Source organism: Cervus elaphus, chromosome 26 (assembly GCF_910594005.1).
Source record: "Cervus elaphus chromosome 26, mCerEla1.1, whole genome shotgun sequence".
Taxonomy (NCBI): domain Eukaryota; kingdom Metazoa; phylum Chordata; class Mammalia; order Artiodactyla; family Cervidae; genus Cervus; species Cervus elaphus.
In genome coordinates this window covers 28,567,168-28,586,922 of record NC_057840.1, presented here as the reverse complement: position 1 = coordinate 28,586,922, position 19,755 = coordinate 28,567,168, and the positions used below count along the sequence as shown (strand labels likewise).

Below are 19,755 nucleotides of genomic sequence, written 5' to 3'. Positions count from 1 at the left end.
CTATATTCATTTTAAATCTTCTAAAAATTCCTTTGGTCAATTCATAACTAGGGATAGCAGTATTATCTAATTCTTTACCAAATACTCCCAACATCATATTTTTAACTTAACTACATATATGCATGAACAGGCTAACAGAGGAAAACAGGCTAGAACAAGGAGGAAAATCAAGGTTACATAAGAAACAATATGATCTTTGGCACATGAATAGAATAATTAAATAATATTATCTAGGTCATTCACAAGTACAAAAACCACTGTTGAACAAGATTCTCATTAGCAGGATTTACTTCTTAAATATATAGTCAATAGTCTCAAATGACAGATGCAAAGTGTAAAAAGTACACTGCATTATCATAGAGCTAATCTTCAAGACATTCCAATAGTTTTTTAAAAAATGAAAAACAACCTCTCAGCTTCGCTTTAAGTTTCAATGATTTCAACAAGTTGAAATTCTGATACACCGAATTCTATAGGTAGGATGAAATTAGTAAGACAAGCTTCAGAGCATTCTCAGTTCTAATGGAAAAATATGAAACTAAAACATTAGCATTAAAAAAATCATCAAGGGGTCAAGAATAAGTAGGGTAAATGAGTCATCCAAACAATAGATTTCGTTCAAATGTCACCTTAAAAGTGAACAACGCAATCTAAATGCACTCAACTTACTGGGAAAACAAAGGAGACTGGGCAAGAACTAAAAAAACCACTTAGGATGCTGAGGACAGAGAAATAGCAATGATGGTGCATTTTTAGCCTATTGGCAACACCCCAAGTCTCATCCGAAGAAGTAAGACTGCCAGAAACAAACTACACTAACTCAGTGGAGAGCTTCCCAAAGGATGAATCTGCATTTTCTATATTTGATGTTTACAGTCCTACGAATACATTGATGTTGGCAGGAGTAGGGAGGGGTCGACAAAACAACTATTTCTGTTTTTTCCCCTTTGTTCTTCTTGTTTATTTCTTGCCAGTGACATATTGTTTGTAAAGAAAAGAGTGATTTCACTTTTAGCTTTAAAAAGAAAACTTTTTCTGTTTTTTTCAGTAGGAAACTGATTTTTCTATACCTCTAAAAACACTGAAAATATGAAATTTAGTTTTTCCCTATATGATAACCAATAGTGAGAAGAACATTCTTGAACCTGTTGCTTTAAAAGTAACATACACTTTCTAAAAAATGCAATACGTTCTAAGTGTTGCTAACTTTTAATAGACGGTTACCTATCCTCCTCTCTTCTCACCAGGAACTCAACATGACTACCAGAACAAACTAGTCCTGTCCAAACCCAGCATGTAAGCGAGAATTTTGCCTTGATTCCGCTCCCAACAATTTGAATGCTGGAAGTAGCTGATGTTGCTGACTTTGCTAGAAATAAAATTTTACAAATATCTCATCCCTTCTCCCTAAGCTAACATGACTCTCAAAATATCTTCCTATCTGGGCTACTGCTTCAGTTCCTGATATCTGTATTTACCAATGAGCAAGCACTCTATTCACTTTCCCCACTTTCCCAACGTGGATCAGGCCACTGTCCACAGATGCACACAGCCTCTATCTTTTATTTACTTTTTCCCTTTTAGCTGTTAGTGTGGATTCTGTATTTTACTTATGAACACATTCCCCTACATCTTGTTCATAACTGCAATTTCATTCTTTCTCTTTCAGTAAATACTGATGCTCCCATGACAATACCATCTCCCCTACAATCCTTTCCATCAAGGACTTATACAATCAAACAACAAGAACAAAGGAGGTCTGTGCCATTTCCCCCTTAGCCTCAGCCTTAGTACCTATGACCAATATGCCTATCTGTTCCCCGTTGACTGCTCTTGGCCAGATGCGGCTACCATCGGCCACTTTTCTAGAGACATACTTATGATCTTCTAAATGCCATCTCATCTCTAAAACCTCCTATATCGCACTTCTATCATACACTGGGGGCTGGCCCCACCTCGGGCTTCATTCTAACTCAAAACATCTTTCAAACCTGAATTTTTAATTCATAAAAACCTTTCAGTAACTCAAACCTTCTGACTCTTGCTCCTAACTTCTTGGCCTCATTATCTTGATCTAGAGCCTTTGGTTTCTTCAGCATGAGGTTAGCCCAGATCAATTCTAGTATCATTAATACCTTTGAATCACACACTCCCTTGGCCTTCAATTCTACCTGCCATCTTTTAATTCCAAACTCACTAAGCAGTGATGGAATCACAGACTGCAAATCCTTGCCAACCAACCTCAGCTGCACTCTGTAGCAACAGAGCAATTTACTCATCTCTCGGTGACTCATGCTGGCCTCCAGTAGCGTTTCCAAATGTTTTGCTTTCTCATTCATATTTAACGCTATCCAGCTTCTCTCACTGTCAGTTATGGCACGAACTCTTATAAGTCATACATGAAATACATCATCCCCCTCTCTAATTTAAAGAACTATCTACTGTGTGGCCTAACATAAAAATGTTTCTAATTGGAATTAAATTTGGTTACTTACAACAGAGAACATAGACTTTTTTAAAAAAAATCAAATTACGGTAATTTTCACTGTGAAATTAAATGATCATTAACTCATTCCAATAAACAAGAAACTTAAAATTTGAGTATCTTGCATATAAAATGTAACTATTTTTAAAAATAAATGTTAATCCAGAATTCAAACATACAGTACACAGGTAACAAGAAAAACATGTATTATCTTAGTCTATAAGCTTATTCTTTCTTAAAAAAATATTATATATAGTCCTGTTGAATTTATCTACATAAAAGCCTTTTTTCTCTCTTTGGTTATATTTTTTCTGTATCTCTAGTAACAAGCAAAATGCCTGGTATACTCAACAAATATAATATTCCACCAAGCATACAGAAAACACTGTTTGTTAATGAGCTAACCTGTATATATATTTCCCAAATGTGGATAAATCACTAAATCCATGCACTGACTTTAAACAAATCACTTACTTTCTCTAAGACTTAGTCTCTTTTTTTTCAACTTAGTCTTTTTTAAAAACTGAGGATGAGTTAGGTATTTTCTTAGACTCTTTCCAGCTTTAATACTCTATAAATAGTATTTATGATATCAGGTATAAGCACATTCAGTTTTTGTGTACCAGAATTAACTACGCATATTAGGAAAAGTATGAATCATCCATGTCCCAAGGAGTGAAAAAGATAGTTGAAGAGGCAAAAACACCAACAGAGAAAACAATTCAAGATAACACAGAATCAAATACCAAATAGTAAAGCAAGGGCTAGTAGTCAAAACCACAGAATGACCTGTTTTGTTGAGCAGAAGGCAACAAAATTTGGGAAGATTTCACAAAGAAAATTAGAGTCATGTTTTTGTGAAAAAGTGGGATTTTCAAATGAATGGAGAGATAATGGTAACAAGCATTAAATATAGTTTATGTCATGCTGTCTATTTTAGATGAACTCTTTTTGGGCCTCATGAAAGAACTTTAAATGTACAAATCTGGATTATAGAATGGTGGAGAGGAAATAAGAGTTTTAAAAAGTCATTTCCTAGCAAAAGAAAAATTCTATTTCATTTCTGTAGATAAATGCTTTAACTATCAATTTCATAAAATATCTTCATAAATTAGGATAGCTAATTCATACACTATTAGTCATTCTACATCTAAAGACAAACACTGTCATAGATAATACAGTGTTTTTTCAAGATACATTTGAAAAAATATTTTTTGAGCTTTGAGGGTTTAAAATAAAGCTTATAAGCTTTGGAAAGCTTTTACCAACAGAAACATTCAGATTCAGTTGAAAAACAAACTTGAATGGGAAAGAAATCAAGTCAGTAATGTGATTAGGGCATTTTCCTAACCATAAGTGGAGATGTACTATAAGAAATGCCAACATCAGGATTTATACAGAAAGGTCTAATCCATTTAACATTTAAGCAGTGCTTACTATGACTGTATTGAAAAATTCACATTTGAGTTCATTTTATAAGCAGACATCAGATGAGTTGACGGAACACTGGATAACAGATACCATAAATGAATAAAGCTCACTGAAAGAGAAAAGAAATTTTGGAAAGCAGTTATATCAAGTAATTCATTACTACTTGAATTTAACAGTAGGTCTTTCAAAGATTCAATTTATGTATATTTTTAGTCATTTTTATCAAAAGTTGTGGGGTCAAATGCAGAAAATAACCTGCCCTAAGAGGTGACTGATGAGGAGGCTGCTGATTAATATTGCTATGCAAACTTCAGAAAGGGGCAAAAAACCCTTCCAGGACACATCTTCAAAAAGGAAGCCATTCTATATAATGCAGGGCAAGCTGTACTCTTAAGCATGGTAACAGTGATTTTGCAAAGACTAGCAAGCTTTGGGTAACAGATTTTATCCTAAAATGATAGCCAGAGAGTAAAATTCATCAGTGTATCCGTGATTCTCAGGTTCACCCCACTGACCACAGATTGATGCTGAAGAGCTGTAGATTTCAAATTGTGGGTGTTTGTCAAAATCTTTATGAGTTATTATTAAGAATCACTATGAAGGCCAAGAAAAATAGTAATTTTAAACACCTTTATTGAATTCATTGTTGTTGTTTAGTCTCTAAGTCATGTCTGACTCTTTTGTGACTCCATGGATTGTAGCCCACCAGGATCCTCTGTCGATGGGATTCTCCAGGCAAGAACACGGGAGTGGGTTGTCATTTCCTTCTCCAGGGGATCTTCCTGACCCAGGGATCGAACCTGGGTCTCCTGTGTTGGCAGGCAGCTTCTTTACCGCCGAGCCACTGGGGAAGCCCTGCTGACTTTGCTGTTGTTGTTCAGTCGCTCAGTCATGTCTGACTCTTTGCAACCCCATGGACTGCAGCACCCCAGGCTTCCCTGTCCTTCACCATCTCCTGGAGCTTGATCAAATTCATGTCCACTGAGTTGATGATGCCATCAGATCCTCTCTCATCCCCTTCTCCTCCTGCCTTCAATCTTTCCCAGCATCAGGGTCTTTTACAATGAGTCAGCTCTGCATCAGGTGGCCAAGTATTGGAGCTTCAGCTTCAGCATCAGTGCTTCCAATGAATACTCAGGACTGATTTCCTTTCGAATTGATTGGTTTGATTTGCTTGCCATCCAAGGGACTCTCAAGAGTCTTCTCCAACACTACAGTTCAAAAGAATCTATTCTTCCATGCTCAGCCTTCTTTATGGTCCAACTCTCACATCCATACATGACTACAGGAAAAACCACAGCTTTGACTGTACAGATCTTTGTTGGCAAAGTAATGTCTCTGCTTTTCAAAATGCTGTCTAATGACTTTATACATCTTAAAATGTGTAGTCACTTTTATACATTTTAATGTGTATTTACTTTATGATTTTCCCCATGTTGACATTAGTCCTTTATAATCAGTTTCCTAAATTTCTAACTGTAATTATGCGAATTTCAATATTTGTGATGTGCTGCCCTTAGCTGCTTCAGTCATGTCCGACTCTTTGCGATCCTACGGACTGTAGCCCTCCAGACTACGCTGTTCATGGAATTCCCCAGGCAAGAATACTGGAGTGGGTTGCCATGCCCTCCTCCAGGGGATCTTCCCAACCCAGGGATCGAACCCAGGTCTCCCACATTGCAAGTGGATTCTTCTTTTTTTTTTTTTTAGTTCTACCACTTTATTGCTACCAACCATCTCCCTCCACCCTCGTGCACACATGCTCAGTCATGTGACCCCATGGACTGCAGCCCACCAGGCTCCTCTGTCCATGGACTTTTCCAGGCAAGAATACTGGAGTGGGTTGCCATTTCCTTCTCCATGCACGTGGATTCTTTACCATCTGAGCCACAAAGGAAACCCAAGAACACTAGGTTGGGTAGACTATCCCTTCTTCAGCAAATCTTCCTGACCCAGGAATCGAACTGGGGTCTCCTGCATTGCAAGTGGATTCTTTACCAACTGAGCCACCAGGCAAGTCCTTCAATATATACTTCTCCCCGATCCAGAGACCTCGTAGTGATCAGCAGGGGTCTGCACAGCCTGATAGCTGCATTTCTCTTTAATCTCATCTCTTACCTTTCTCATTGTCTCTTTTGTGAAGGGAGAAATTCACTCTTCGTGAAACTCACAGTTTCTTTCTGTTCCTAGCCTTGCTGGTCTCACCTCCTTCCCAACCCTAGGGCCAGCTCTGTGGTGGTGTGACCTGTGCAGCTACAAAGGGGTGCACGCTCAGAGTCTCCCTGAGCTTGGCTTAATGCTCTGCTGTTACCATCTTGAAAGTCTTAGCAAATTTTTAGCAAGGGGCCCCATGTGTTTACTTTGCTCTGGGCACTTCAAATAGCCAGTGCTACCTACCACACTCCCGTTGTGCAATAATACACTCCATTTTCTTCTATGCTCCAGTCATGCCAACCTCTTCCCCACCTCTGGTTCCTCTTTCCAAAATACCCTTTGATACCAGTTCTTTACACATCCAATTCTTTCTCATCCTTCAAGCTCAACTAAAATGTTAATTTCTCCAAAAGACCGTCTGTGATTTCTTTATCTAAAGTGCCTCCTCTAATCTTCTACCTCATTATCCATTTATTTCTTTCGAGGCACTTACTGCAATCTGTAATGATCTCATTTATTTGTTTCCTTGTTCTCTGTCACATATCTCCTCCTCCCAAAAAGAAAGGAGTAAGAGAGTCAGTGATCTTGTCTATCTTAGTAGTACACTGAAGAATTACCAGAGCCAAAAATAGCATCTGACACATGGCAAGTCCTCAATATTTATTTGCTGAGTGAATGAGCATGCTAATCATAGTAATAAATGGTGCTTCACAGATTCTCTTGGCATTTTTTTCCTAAAGTTATTATGCACTGCATTCCGTCTATTATAATTCAGCAGCATTCTAGAGATTTTTTTCCTCCACATATATGGTACTTATTTATTTGACATCAGATACCTAAGAATGTCAGTGAGATTTATGTGTGTATTTTCTAAGTATTGCTGCCTTTCTGTCAATTTATGACCCAAAAAGTAACTCAATTCCCTAAGCCAAAGAAAATGTACAGCTCTACGAATAAATTTTGGTTCACTATTTGGAAAGAAGTTGAGAAATAGTTATTGACAGAAAAAGAAGATAATGTCAGAAAAAAATATTTCAGATCAAAGGAACAACAGGAATCAGTATCCAATACTAGGTGAAGCATTAACAAAGTGTTATAACAATGCAAAGTGGTGAAAATATTAGTTGCTCAGTTGTGTCTGACTCTTTGTGACCCCATGAACCCACCAGGCTCCTCCACCATGGGATTCTCCAGGCAAGAATTCTGGAGTGGGTTGCCATGCCCTTCTCCAGGAGATCTTCCCAACCTAGGGATTGAATGTGGGTCTCCCACACTGCAGGCAGATTCTTCAGCACCTGAACCACCAGGGAAGTCCAATGTAAAGTTGCATAAACCTCTTCTGAAAAATAACTTGACATGAAGTATTTTGGCCACTGACTCAGATCATCTACTTCTAAGTGCTTTATTCTATAGAAATGTAATTTATGTAATATATGGAAAGTTATTTTCACAATGATATTTATGAATGTTGCTTATAATATCAGAAAATTGAAAACAAACTAAAGGTTGAAACCTAACGGAATGGTAAAATAAATTATAATAATTCACTCCCACATTCTGTAACTAGGAAAAATGATACTGCATGACAACATGTGGGAATACTTATTATATAAGATGTTCAGTGAAAAAGCAGTATCAAAATCACAGAAATATGAAAATAAAGCCTTAAAATCAGAGATATAGAAGAATATTGCAAGGTAGTTTATTCAGCAGCTAGATTTATGACGTTTTTACTTTCTCAAGTTGTCTAAATTTTGTTAATGTAAATACAATGTTTAGTCACGTAAACTATTTTAAGTATGTCTAAAAAAAAACAACTTCTCATCACAGTATCATTTTTAATGTAGGTCAGTGTGAGCTCTTAAAAGAGTTAGCTACTAAGAATGTTAAGTTCAAAGTCAAAACATGGATGTAAATAAAATTTAATAAGTTAATTTTTCTAAAAAAAGAGTATAATTATTCTGTGCTAAAAATTTCAACACAGATGTATTTGCCTAAAAAAAAACAAGAAAAAATTATGGTTAAGCAATTTTGAAATGGACTTTTTTTCAGACAATATTAAAACTGAATAATTTTAGACACTAATGAATGAAACAGCAGTATGTTAAAAAAAAAAATAAGCAAACAATGGTTCAGTACTCACAGGTATACAATATTCCACCATTGGATAATGCAATTTGTGACCTTTTGCTGTTCGACCCGAAAAAAAGCAACTCTGGCAAACATCATAGTTAAAATGCTTCAAGCTTCTATACCTAGAGAGAGAAAAAGAAAATTCTTTGCTTTGCAAGCTTATTATATAGCCTAAAACACTCACTTGTGGTAAGGAATTTCACTCATCTGAATCACAGTGAAACTAAAAGTTATATTGGCCAGAAATGTATAGAATTTGCTTTTATAGTATTTTAGCTCCAAATTAGGACAGAAAGAATCTTAAATTTCACAAAAGAAATTAAAGAAACCATCTCCTAAGTGAGGAGGAAAAGGCAAATTTTTGTAGATGAAGTCTCTAAATCATGTTTTCATCTGTTTCAACATAATGAGATGACAAATATCCATGTCAAAAGATTTTCTATAATGTTGAATGTGAATGCAAAATGACAAAGAAAAAAGTTACGTTTATTAGCTTGACACATCAAAATTTAAAATATCACCTTTACCATCAATAAAAAATGAATCTCAAAATTCCCTGTCAAAGACTCCTTGTGTGAAAGTTGGGTTAATCTCCATCATATCAAACTCAGCAGAAGTAACATGAAGTAATCTGATTACTTCTCAGTTAGTATTTAAATGCTACTTCTTGTTTACCAAGTTTGATCTCAATGGTCTTAGAACATCACCAAATTCCATCAGGGTCATTATATACATAAAGAGTCATGCAAAATATTATGCACATGGACACTTCTGTGACCTATGTAAATATAAATTCAGAAAGATCTCTGCTTCTGGAGCCAAACAATATAAATAAGAACGATAAAAAAATAAGCTTCATGTACTGGCTAGTCGAGGGAATGCTATTTTCAGACAGATGGTACATATCAAGCATACCACTTCTTTAGGAGGCAACCCCCCCCCCAAATGGGAACAAGTGGGAAGGAATAATGGACAAACACTGAAACGACACAAATGGAACAGAAAAAAAGCCTCCTGGCACCACTGGTAGTGGAGCACCCTACCTGAATCCAACAATTGGACATTCTTTACAGATGTTGCATTTGGCCTGATGCTTTGCAGTCTCAGCTGCTGCCACGCGATGTAGAACCGGCAGCCAAACCATGGACTGTGGCTCCAGACGCATCCAATCTATAAACTCTTTCACACTTATCTCTGGCTTGTTGTTATTCTGGGCAAGAAACAAGTACATTAAAAGTGAAGAAAATGTCTCCATTTAAACTGCAGCAACTGTTGCTGCTTCAAACTCTTCTGAAAATCTGTATAGAAGTAAAAGGAGAATTACAGAACTCTTTCCAGGTCACTTAAATCACAAAATATTTAAGGTTCATCAGGGAAAAAAAAAAATTCTAGAATTGGAAAAGAGAAAAAGAAGAAATTGTCATATACGAAGAAGAAAAAAAGTCTCAATATCTTAATAGACTCAGATTAAAAAAAAAAAAACCCAAACTCATATAATTCTAGGTGCTCTTCACACAGACACTTTAAAACTATAAAACTCATTCATCTAAGACTGCAAACACTGAGAAAGTAGACTCACTGATAAGTTCCCAAACTTGAAAGCCATTGTGAACGCTAAATAAAAGCTGTTATTTCTACAGTTCTCCAGTTTTTCTTATAATTCTTTGATTGTTTTTATGTGATAGAAACAAAACACTACAGATAAAGTTGAAGACCTAATTTTTACTTGCCACTCTCCTCACCGCATTCACTTTCCTTTTTCTGTAGAAGAAACCGCTATCATACATTTGTATATACTTTTTTGGTCTTTTTATAAATTTTACTTCACATAAACAAATCCATGACCCCCAAAACTGTTATTTCTCTGTTCTTTTTCAGTCCTGGTATAACATCACACCAGGAGCACATTACCATGAATATATTTTGCAGGATTTCCAAATGTATTGTGATAAATTGTATGAAATGTCTTGGTGTCTTTTTAAATCCTAAGACTAAGTAATGTTCACATGTGCAAAATTTAATTTGTACCAACATCCATCTCCTGCTGTTGTCAAGGTCATTCTATGAACCAGCACATATGAGAATCATATTTAGAATTTTCATTTGGTATTTTTTGTTATCTCTAAAACAACAAATGGGGCTATTATAAAATGTAATAACCCATAACATCAATTCTCCTTAAAGAGATGGTGTGAGCATTTTTTCCTCAGCAGTGATAAATCACTGGATATGGAAAAAATATCTACAGGCTTTTACTTTATGCATATGCATAACATCAGTAGTAACGTTCCTAAAATGCTTTTCTATACAATAAGCATCAGAAAGAAACAAACATGCTTTTCCTGTTTAATAACACTAACTTAGATCAGTATAAAATTTTGTATATCATTCTCCTTTTGTACATATGTCTCAAAGAAAACAATGCAATTTTAACACATCTTAATATTTTTAAAAAATCTTGCCTATAAGGAGCTCAGGGCAATTTCATTCATTTATTTAATAAACAACTATTAAGCAGCTATGATGTTCAAGACACTGTAGATAGTGATACAACAGCAAAAAGAAACAGCCCTTGGTCATGGAGGTTTGTTGTTGTTCATTTGCTAAGTTGTGTCTGACACTTTGAGATCCCATGGACTGCAGCCCGCCAGGCTTATCTGTTCATGGATTTTTCTAGGCTAGAATCCTGAAATGAGTTGCCATTTCCTTCTTTGCTGATCCAGGGATCAAACCTGTGTCTCCAGCACTGGCAAGTAGATTCTCTAACACTGAAGCACCAGGGAAGCCCTCATGGATCTTAGGTTTATACAAAAGAAGAATAACCCACTAAATCACTAAACAGATAATTATATAATTCAGTATGTAATTATCAATTTTAATGAGCATGTGAAGAAGGCAGAGGAGATTCAGGTGAATATAGCAGGCATACACAGCTTCATCTGAAGGAGTCAGAGGTTTTTCAGAGGATGTGAGATTTAAGGGAAGATCTAAAGAATGAATAAGGATTAGCAATGAGAAGAGAGTTTGTGGGTAGAGGGTAAAGAACATTCTGAACAGAGGGCACATGTCCAAAGAGATGAGCACCAGAACGAAGGAACTAAAACAGCATGACTGGACAACAGACAGTTAGGGGACCAGTGGTACAAGGTGAGGCTGGGGCAAAGGCTGGGCCTAATCATAGCAATCTAGTGGTGCGTGGTCAGGATTTGAGGTTTTATCCATTGAGGGACAGTGAGTCTCCTTGAAAGGGTTGCTGTTTCTTGAATCAAATGTGCTTTAAGAACTAAAATATACACTTCCTGGGATGGTACCCAGCATCTTCCACCACCTGGGTCCAGCCCAAGACCCCTGTTTCATTTCTCAGAGCATCCTCAGTACCACTCCCCACACACTCTATACACCAACGATCCTTCCAAAACGTTCACCTGTTGGAAGCAGCTGCGAACACTGGGCTCAATATTACTGCCCCCGAAAGCTGCTACCTCCCCCAGCTGCCGAGGGATCTGGATCGCATCGTGCAGTAACAGGCCGAGCTGTCTCTGGTCACACATTTCCGTGGGCCCCGCCACTTCCTTAAAGAGATCTACAAGGAAGAGAGGCAAGCGGTGAACCTCCCATACTGATCTTTTAAGTAAAATATACCTTTGGTTGTGTGGGATGAACGATGCAGACTGAAAAGAAAACTCATGGGGACGTGCATTACATTACTTGTCTCCTGCACTCTGACAACTCTGATATTCTGTATGTTTGTAATCAGGAACTGGTTAAGTACATGTTTCCTAGAACACTCTACTGTAGTATATGAGTAAATATGAACAGACCAATAAATACAAATTTCCTTTTTAAATGGCCAATGTATGCACATGGATTCATTCAACGGTTTCAAATAGGTTTCCCTTCTGACTGAAAAAGAGAGAGCTAAAACCAAGTTTTCTCTATGACTTGTCAAAGGAATGAATGTACCTGAAGCAGTAAATCTTTAAATTTTAAAAGATTTGTTCATCAACTTTTTGTGTTCACTTCTAAATTCAGTATTTATTAAACATATGTATTTTAATTTCTTTTAAAGTTTCTAGACTCACATCTACTTTGCAAAAGAAACATTAAACAGTACAAGGAACTGTCTTTTTTTTTTTAGGGTTTTTTTTTTTTTTTTTTTTTTGCCCAGTCTCTCATTCCTTATCAATGATAAAAATTATTTTTGTTTTACTTCACTTTATGCAACAAACTACATTAATTCCAAGGTAAAAGACTTAAGAAAAATACATACTTTCATAGTTCTTAGGCTTTGCTATTCATTTAAAAATGTTTAAAAATTGTTAACATATTTCCAGCAACAAGGTTAACATACTTAAACAAGTTACTTTTGGAGTAGGGAGAAATTTCACATAAAAACAATCCACTTCATTATAGAAATGAATACTTTTTGGAAAGAAAATTTCAAGTTCTAAAAATTCAAAATTGTACAGATTCTAACGGGTTTTCATATGAGGTTTTCTAAAAATAGAAGAAAGGAGACTAAATATTTTTTGGATCCTAAAAACCATTTTCAAACACCTGATAAATGAGTATCAGATCAAAATGTATCATTCCTCTGCCCTCCCCCCCTTTTCAAAGAGAATAAGACTAGATTTAACACTGTCAACAGTAAATTTTCAAGCAAACAAACCAAGCTCAGTGATATTGACACAGTAATTATAATGAAATATGACTTTAATTAAAAGCATACATAGGGAAAGCAAATTCAATTAAAATAAATTTAATTTTTATCATTTGTTCACTTAGATTTGGTTAGAGTTTACATGTTTCTTCTCATTTGTTAAAAATAAGACCATTCTAGCCAAAATTATTTATCCAGAGTTCTTATGTTTTAATTAATTTATTTTTAATCAAAAGATAATTGCTGTACAGAATTGTCTTGGCTTCTGCCAAACATCAACATGAAACTCTCACTGTTTGCAGATGACATGATACAATACACAGAAAACCCTAAACATACTATCAGAAAATTACTAGAGTGAATCAGTGAATTTAGCAAAGCTGTAGGATACAAAATCAATACACAGAAATCACTTGCATTTTATATGCTAACAATGAAAAATCAGAAAGAGAAATTAAGGAATCAATCCCATTCATAATTGCAATAAAAACAACAAAATATTTAGAAATAAATTTACCTAAGCAGAGAAAAGAACTGCATACAGAAAACTATAAGACACTGATGAAAGAAATCAAAGACAACATAAACAGATGGACAGATATTTCATGCTCCTGAGTTGGGAGAATCAATACTGTAGAAACAGCTATACTACCAAATGTAACCTACAGATTCAATATGATCCCTATCAAATTACCAATGGCACTTCTCACAGAACTACAACAAAAAATTTCACAATTCATATGAAAACACAAAAGATCCCAAATGGCCAACCCTGAGAAAAAAGAATGGAGCTGGAGCAACCAACCTTCCTAACCTCAGACTATACTACAAAGCGACCGTCATCAAGACGGTATGGTACTGGAACAAAAACAGAAATACATAGACCAATGGAACAAGATAGAAAGCCCAGAGATAAACTCATGCACCCATCGGCACCTTAGTTTTGACAAAGGAGGCAAGGATCAGCCTCTTTAGTAAGTGGTCCTAGAAAAACATGTAGCTGGACAGCTACATATAAAAGAATGACATTAGAACACTTCCTAATACCATACACAAAGATAAACTCAAAATGGATTAAAGACCTAAATGTAAGGTCATAAATTACAAAACTGTTAAGAGGAAAACATAGACAGAACACTCGATGACATAAATCAAAACAAGATCCTCTGTGACCCACCTCCTAGAGTAACGGAAATAAAAACAAAAATAAACAAGCGGGACCTCATAGAACTTTAGAGCTTGTGCACAGCAAAGGAAACCATAAACAAGGTAAAAAGACAACCCTCAGAATGGAAGGAAACAATAGCAAATGAAACAACTGACAAAGGATTACTTTCCAAGATATACAAGCAGCTCAAAAAAGTCAATATCAGAAAAACAAACAGCCCAATCGAAAAGTGGGGAAAAGACCTAAACAGACATTTCTCCAAAGAATACATACAATGGCTAACACACACATGAAAAGATACTCAACACTGCTCATCATTAGAGAAATGCAAATCAAAACTACAATGAGATATCATCACACACTGATCAGAATGGCCATCATCAAAAAGTCCATAAACAATAAATGCTGGAGAGGGTGTGGAGAAAAGGGAACACTCTTGCACTGTTGGGAGTGTAAACTGATACAGCCACTGTGGAAAACAGTATGAAGATTCCTTAAAAAAATAGGAGTAAAACTACCATATGACTCAAAATTCTTATGATTCTCAGAGTAAACCTGTTCCTGGGATGAGGCCTCTGAAATCAATAGAGTTGATGCATACATGTAATAATAATCTCTAGAGACAGTGCACATGTTCAGCAAGATCCATCCTGCCCACCTTTCCCCTTTAGAGGAAGACAGCTACACTACTATGCCACTAGTAAGGTAAAACTACACGCAAAACAGAAACAATTTCCTAACATTCCGACATATTTCTGAAGTCTTATAGAAGTTCACATTTTGATGTTACAGTCAGATACAATAAGGAGTGTCAGGATGTGGCGATGGATCATAGGAAAGTCTCAATCTAAATATAAATAAGCAAAAAAGAGATGCAAAAGGCCATTTGAAAGCATCTTTGTAAATGTGCTCTGATGAGGCCAGGAAACCACTGAGCTATATAGCAGGAAGGCCATGGTGCTGTTAGAACCTAATCAAGCGACATTCCCAGGAAGTCACAAAGAGAAAGAGGGTGTCACAGGGTAAACACACTGACATGACCATTGCAAAATCAATGTTTAGATGGATACCAATTCACCCAGAAGAGCAGCTCTGCCCCTGAGTGTGGAGAACAAATTGTCCTGAATATTAATTCCAACAAAGAAAATAATAATGAGAAAGTGTTCTGATACCACCGGGGAAATCACAACTGGAATCAGAGATACTAAGGACCTCAAAGTAAAAAACAAGCAAAAAAACAGAGAATATTCTGAGTCTCAACACTCTCAAGAAAGATTTAAAGATTTCAACCCAAAGATTTCTTATTTAATTTCTAAATGGCATGTGTGTGCACGCTGTGTGTCCTCAGTTGTGTCCAGCTCTTTGTGACCCCATGGACTGTAGCCCACCAGGCTCCTCTGTCCATGGGATTCTCCAGGCAAGAATACTGCAGTGGATTGCCATGCTCCCCACCAGGGGACTTCCTGACCCAGAGATTGAACCCGCGTCTCTTATCTCTCATGCATTGACAAGTGGGTTCTTTACGACTAGTGCCACCTGGGACGCCCCCTAAACGGCACACTTCATGGATTAAATTAAATATCAGAGGTTTTCATTGCAGGGCTTCCTCTTCCCCTGCCACAATCTGAAACTTTAACGTTGAATTATACAGAGTATTAAGTTCAACGATATTTGTGGAAAGTGTGTCCACTGTAGTTCGACTGTATCACTACACATATGCTGAAATACCTCCTCAATTGAAAGATTATACATTTCAGAAGTATGTGTGAAGGTATGTGTGTAGATAAGAGATTTTTTTTTTATATATTGCATAGAATTTGGTTTCTGCTCTAAACCTACAGCCACCATGTTGTAACTCTTTTGGCTTTAGATGACTCTCATAATCAGCTTAAAAAATAAAAGGAGGAGGAGGAACTATTGATCTAGAAAAATAGATCACCATTACATTTTAATAGTATTCATGATAAACTCTGCAGTTGTATTTACACTATTTTCAGAGTAGGTTAAGCCCCATGACATAACTGTAACTTTTCAACAAACCCTAAATTCTTTCAGGAACACATGAAAACAGCAAATCACAGTTGATTTTAAAAAGTCCTTTTCTAATCTGATACACTGATGATTTCATTAACATTTTTCTTTCTCACTCATTATAGTAACAACATTTTTAGCTTTGAAAATGATATCTTCTGACAATTATGATGCTGAAGACAATTTAAATTCTAGATAAAGTGCCACCACGCAAAAGTCTGGGTAAAGATTTTTTCTGCATGGTTTACTGAGTTCTGACTCCATCAAGGCACCTCACCTCCTGATCCTACAATCAGCTTTTCAATTCATACAGATCCACGTCTCTTTTCATTGGCATTCTTTCCAAACTGTGTAAGAACAAGCCATCATGATTTAGCCCTGGAATTCAAAATCAAACCACCTCACAGCCGTCCCAGAAAATAAATGCATTTTAAAATGTATTCATGTTCAGAGAAGATGCAAAACTAAAATTTATAGAAGCTGAGGTCAAATAGTCTCTTGTCTGTGGTATCTTCCATTCATGAAATATCCCCCTCTCCCTGTCCCTCGAAAGTATGGATAGACGTATCTATACAGAATCACATGAGGCTATGCAAGACATAATCAAGTAACTCATATTTTATGGATATAATTAAATCAAAAATTTTACAGTAATTTGGAGACATACAGAGTTTGGAGACATAGCAGTATTTACTACCATTTATTCAACAACTGCTATTTTAGGTAATTATTTTCAAAGCAAGAATTATTAGTTTCACTCTTCAGTTGAAGATTTGCTAAGTTTCAGCTTCCTGAAATGTGAAATGGGAGTATTCTTACTACCTCTTAGCTGTTGGTATTCAGTGGAAATACCCAGCCACTAAGTGGTAGAGCTGAGATTTGAAGGCAGGTCTTCCTGGCTCCTAAGCCTGTTTGTTTCCAAATGCCAAGATGCTGACCTTTATTAACTGATGGTTAAAAGGTCACCACTGACTTATTTGCTGAATAAAAACAAATAAAACAAAAAAATTTTTTAATGTACTACTTTTAATTTTTCCACACTATAAAATACAATTATTTGTCTCACTATAACAGTTGTAGTCATCCCAATTTTCTTAAGCATTGGAAATATATGGAAATAGAAAAGGCTGTAGGTTTAGAGTCAGAAAAATCTACAATCTAATTCTAGCTCCACAATTACTGTCTCTGCAGCCTTAACTAGATTCTTAACCCAACCCCAGCATTTTTTTTTTCCAGCTGGAAGATGGACATCACAATGCCTATATTATGGGACAATCATTCTAAGAATTAAATGAGATATAGTCTGTAGTTGGTTCTTACTTCATCAAGGCACCTCACATCTTGATCCTATAAATCAGTTTTCCATTTCACACAAGTCCACATCACTTCGCACCAATACCCTTTGTCTAGCCTAGTACATGTATAGTCAAGGTTTTTTAAAAAATGGGAACCATTATTACTAGCAAATCACAAAAGTAAGTATCCAATAAGTTGTTATTATTATTATTACTAAAAACAGTACTGGTAAAGGAAAAGTCTTACATACATCTGTATTTTTCTTCTAACAGGCCTTTGGAGAGAGCGATCAATCCAATCTTCAGACTCTGCACTCTTATTTTTCCAGTCCGGCCCCTGAAATTGTAAGAATCTCAGTGTGTTAGATGCCTTTAAAACTTTATAGAGTATGTTAATTATTTCTGGATGTCTATTTTCTTGAGGGTAAACCATAAAAAAGCTGCATCTTAATGCAACTTTCTATTCAACTTTATTAATTAATGTGAAGCCCATACCATAAGTTCATGACAAATTTTAACAGTATATTTGACTTAGTCTGGAAGAATATACAGCCTAAAATCACTTTACACAACATAGGAACTAGAAAGAACAAAATAAAACAAAATGAAAGTGCTAATTATAAAGCTAAAAAGATTTTATTTTTATAAACACTGAATTAAAATTTGTTAATAATTATATATGCAATATACAAAATAGCTACTGATATATATAATATGTATGTGACAATACAGCAAGAAAGGGATAATGATGTATCTAAAAACAGATGTAAGGAAATTGACTGGAAAATTAGCTCTATATTGAGGGTTTATAACTTGCTGAATACTTAAAACACTTGGTCTTCATTGATTTTTTTTTAGCTCTGTCAATGCAGTTTCTATAAATTACTACTGCAGTTATAATAGTCAATGATCTTAAACACACAGGTGTGCAATCTTTATTTGGGAAAGTATCAAATTACAATTAAACACAAAATGTATTTAATTAACACTAGGAAATAGCTTCATATTATGCCAATGAGAGATCATTTCAATTTCACATATACTTTGGCTAGAAGAATAACTTTATGTTTAAAAGCACAGAGTTTTATTTATTTTTTTGTTAAAGAATTTTAACAAAAGTTAAAATCTTTCGTTAAAGTTGTATTTATTCTTTTGTTAAAGAACAAATGAGTTGTTTTATCAGATGTCACACTGCACTGGATCTTGGGGCTGTGGAAAGGAAAATGCAGAAGCTACAAACATTAATAACACATGATCCTTGCTGTGAAATAACACACAGTCTCAAAAAAATAAAGATAATAAAGACTGCTATCTTTACTATTTCACATAAGCAGGATCAGTTCTCAATTTCAGTTTTGGTTGTGAATTTTCTTGTTTTCCATACACAAATACAACACATTCAAAACCTGTAACTAAATGTTTACATAATTATACGAGTGCATAAAATTCAGTAATTCATAACATTTAAAAACATATAAATATTTGTCTCATTTAATTTTAGATAGTTTATTGTCAAACTGGACTTAAGTCTGACTTATTGATATTTTTATTATTAATGCTAATTGATATCTTTCATTCTCAAATTATAAATACTCAAGTAAGTTTCTGTATTCACACAATGACATATAAAGTATAAAATAAATTTATAAAAAGGAAAACATGCTTAGGAATTAGTAAAATGTATTTTCAAATAGTCCCTTGTGGAAATTCCTTGACTGTCCAGTGGTTAGGACTCTGTCCTTTCACAGACGAGGACTCAGATTCAATCCCTGGTTAGGGAACTTAGAGTCTGCAAACTGTAGGGCACAGCAAAGAAAAAAAAGTCCCCTGATAGCCTAGAGTTTATAACCTGTATTAAATCATACCCAACAAACATACTGAACCCTTGCTATGTATGTGTACAACATTCAGAACTGACCTATGAAATAACTAATACTTAAATTTTAAAATAAATAAACCCATTATAAGCAGAAATCTAAACTTTACATGCACATTCCAGTTTCTCACAATTATAGAAGTACAGGTTTCAAATTAGCCTTAAACTAAGCCATGCTATGAAGAGTGTTTCTACTTCATATTTTTAAGGTCTTTCCTAATTATCACATGAAAAGAAGACCGTGTCTGTTTTTTACCCTCCAAAACTCAGGATATTATATTCTCTGGACAATAGACTTGCAGAAAATAACAAAAGGCCGTGCAAATGGACTAGCACTTGAATATGGCTAAGGACAAAGTAAGCCCTTAAGGGGAAAAAAAAAAGATCAAACTCATACATACTGGAGGCTGACCTCCAGTCAATGGTGACAGAACAACAAAGCAACACCATCAGGAAGACTATTGAAAATGTCAATCACCCATTCATCGCACCACCAATGCTTAGGAAGGCTTACTGAGATCC

At 35.5% G+C, this 19,755-nt stretch overlaps 1 protein-coding gene across 7 annotated transcripts in view; it reads right to left on the bottom strand.

Annotated features, from left to right (window-relative positions):
- Positions 1–19,755, bottom strand: part of UTRN (utrophin) — a 540,243-nt gene that overhangs the window by 43,405 nt on the left and 477,083 nt on the right. For all 7 annotated transcript variants that reach the window (XM_043888655.1, XM_043888654.1, XM_043888656.1 and 4 more), the window contains 4 exons: positions 17,609–17,694; positions 11,629–11,786; positions 9,247–9,413; positions 8,214–8,325 (listed from right to left, as the gene is read on the bottom strand). In XM_043888655.1, the coding sequence (XP_043744590.1) occupies positions 8,214–8,325; positions 9,247–9,413; positions 11,629–11,786; positions 17,609–17,694 (523 nt within the window). The remainder of the gene's footprint in view (positions 1–8,213; positions 8,326–9,246; positions 9,414–11,628; positions 11,787–17,608; positions 17,695–19,755) is intronic.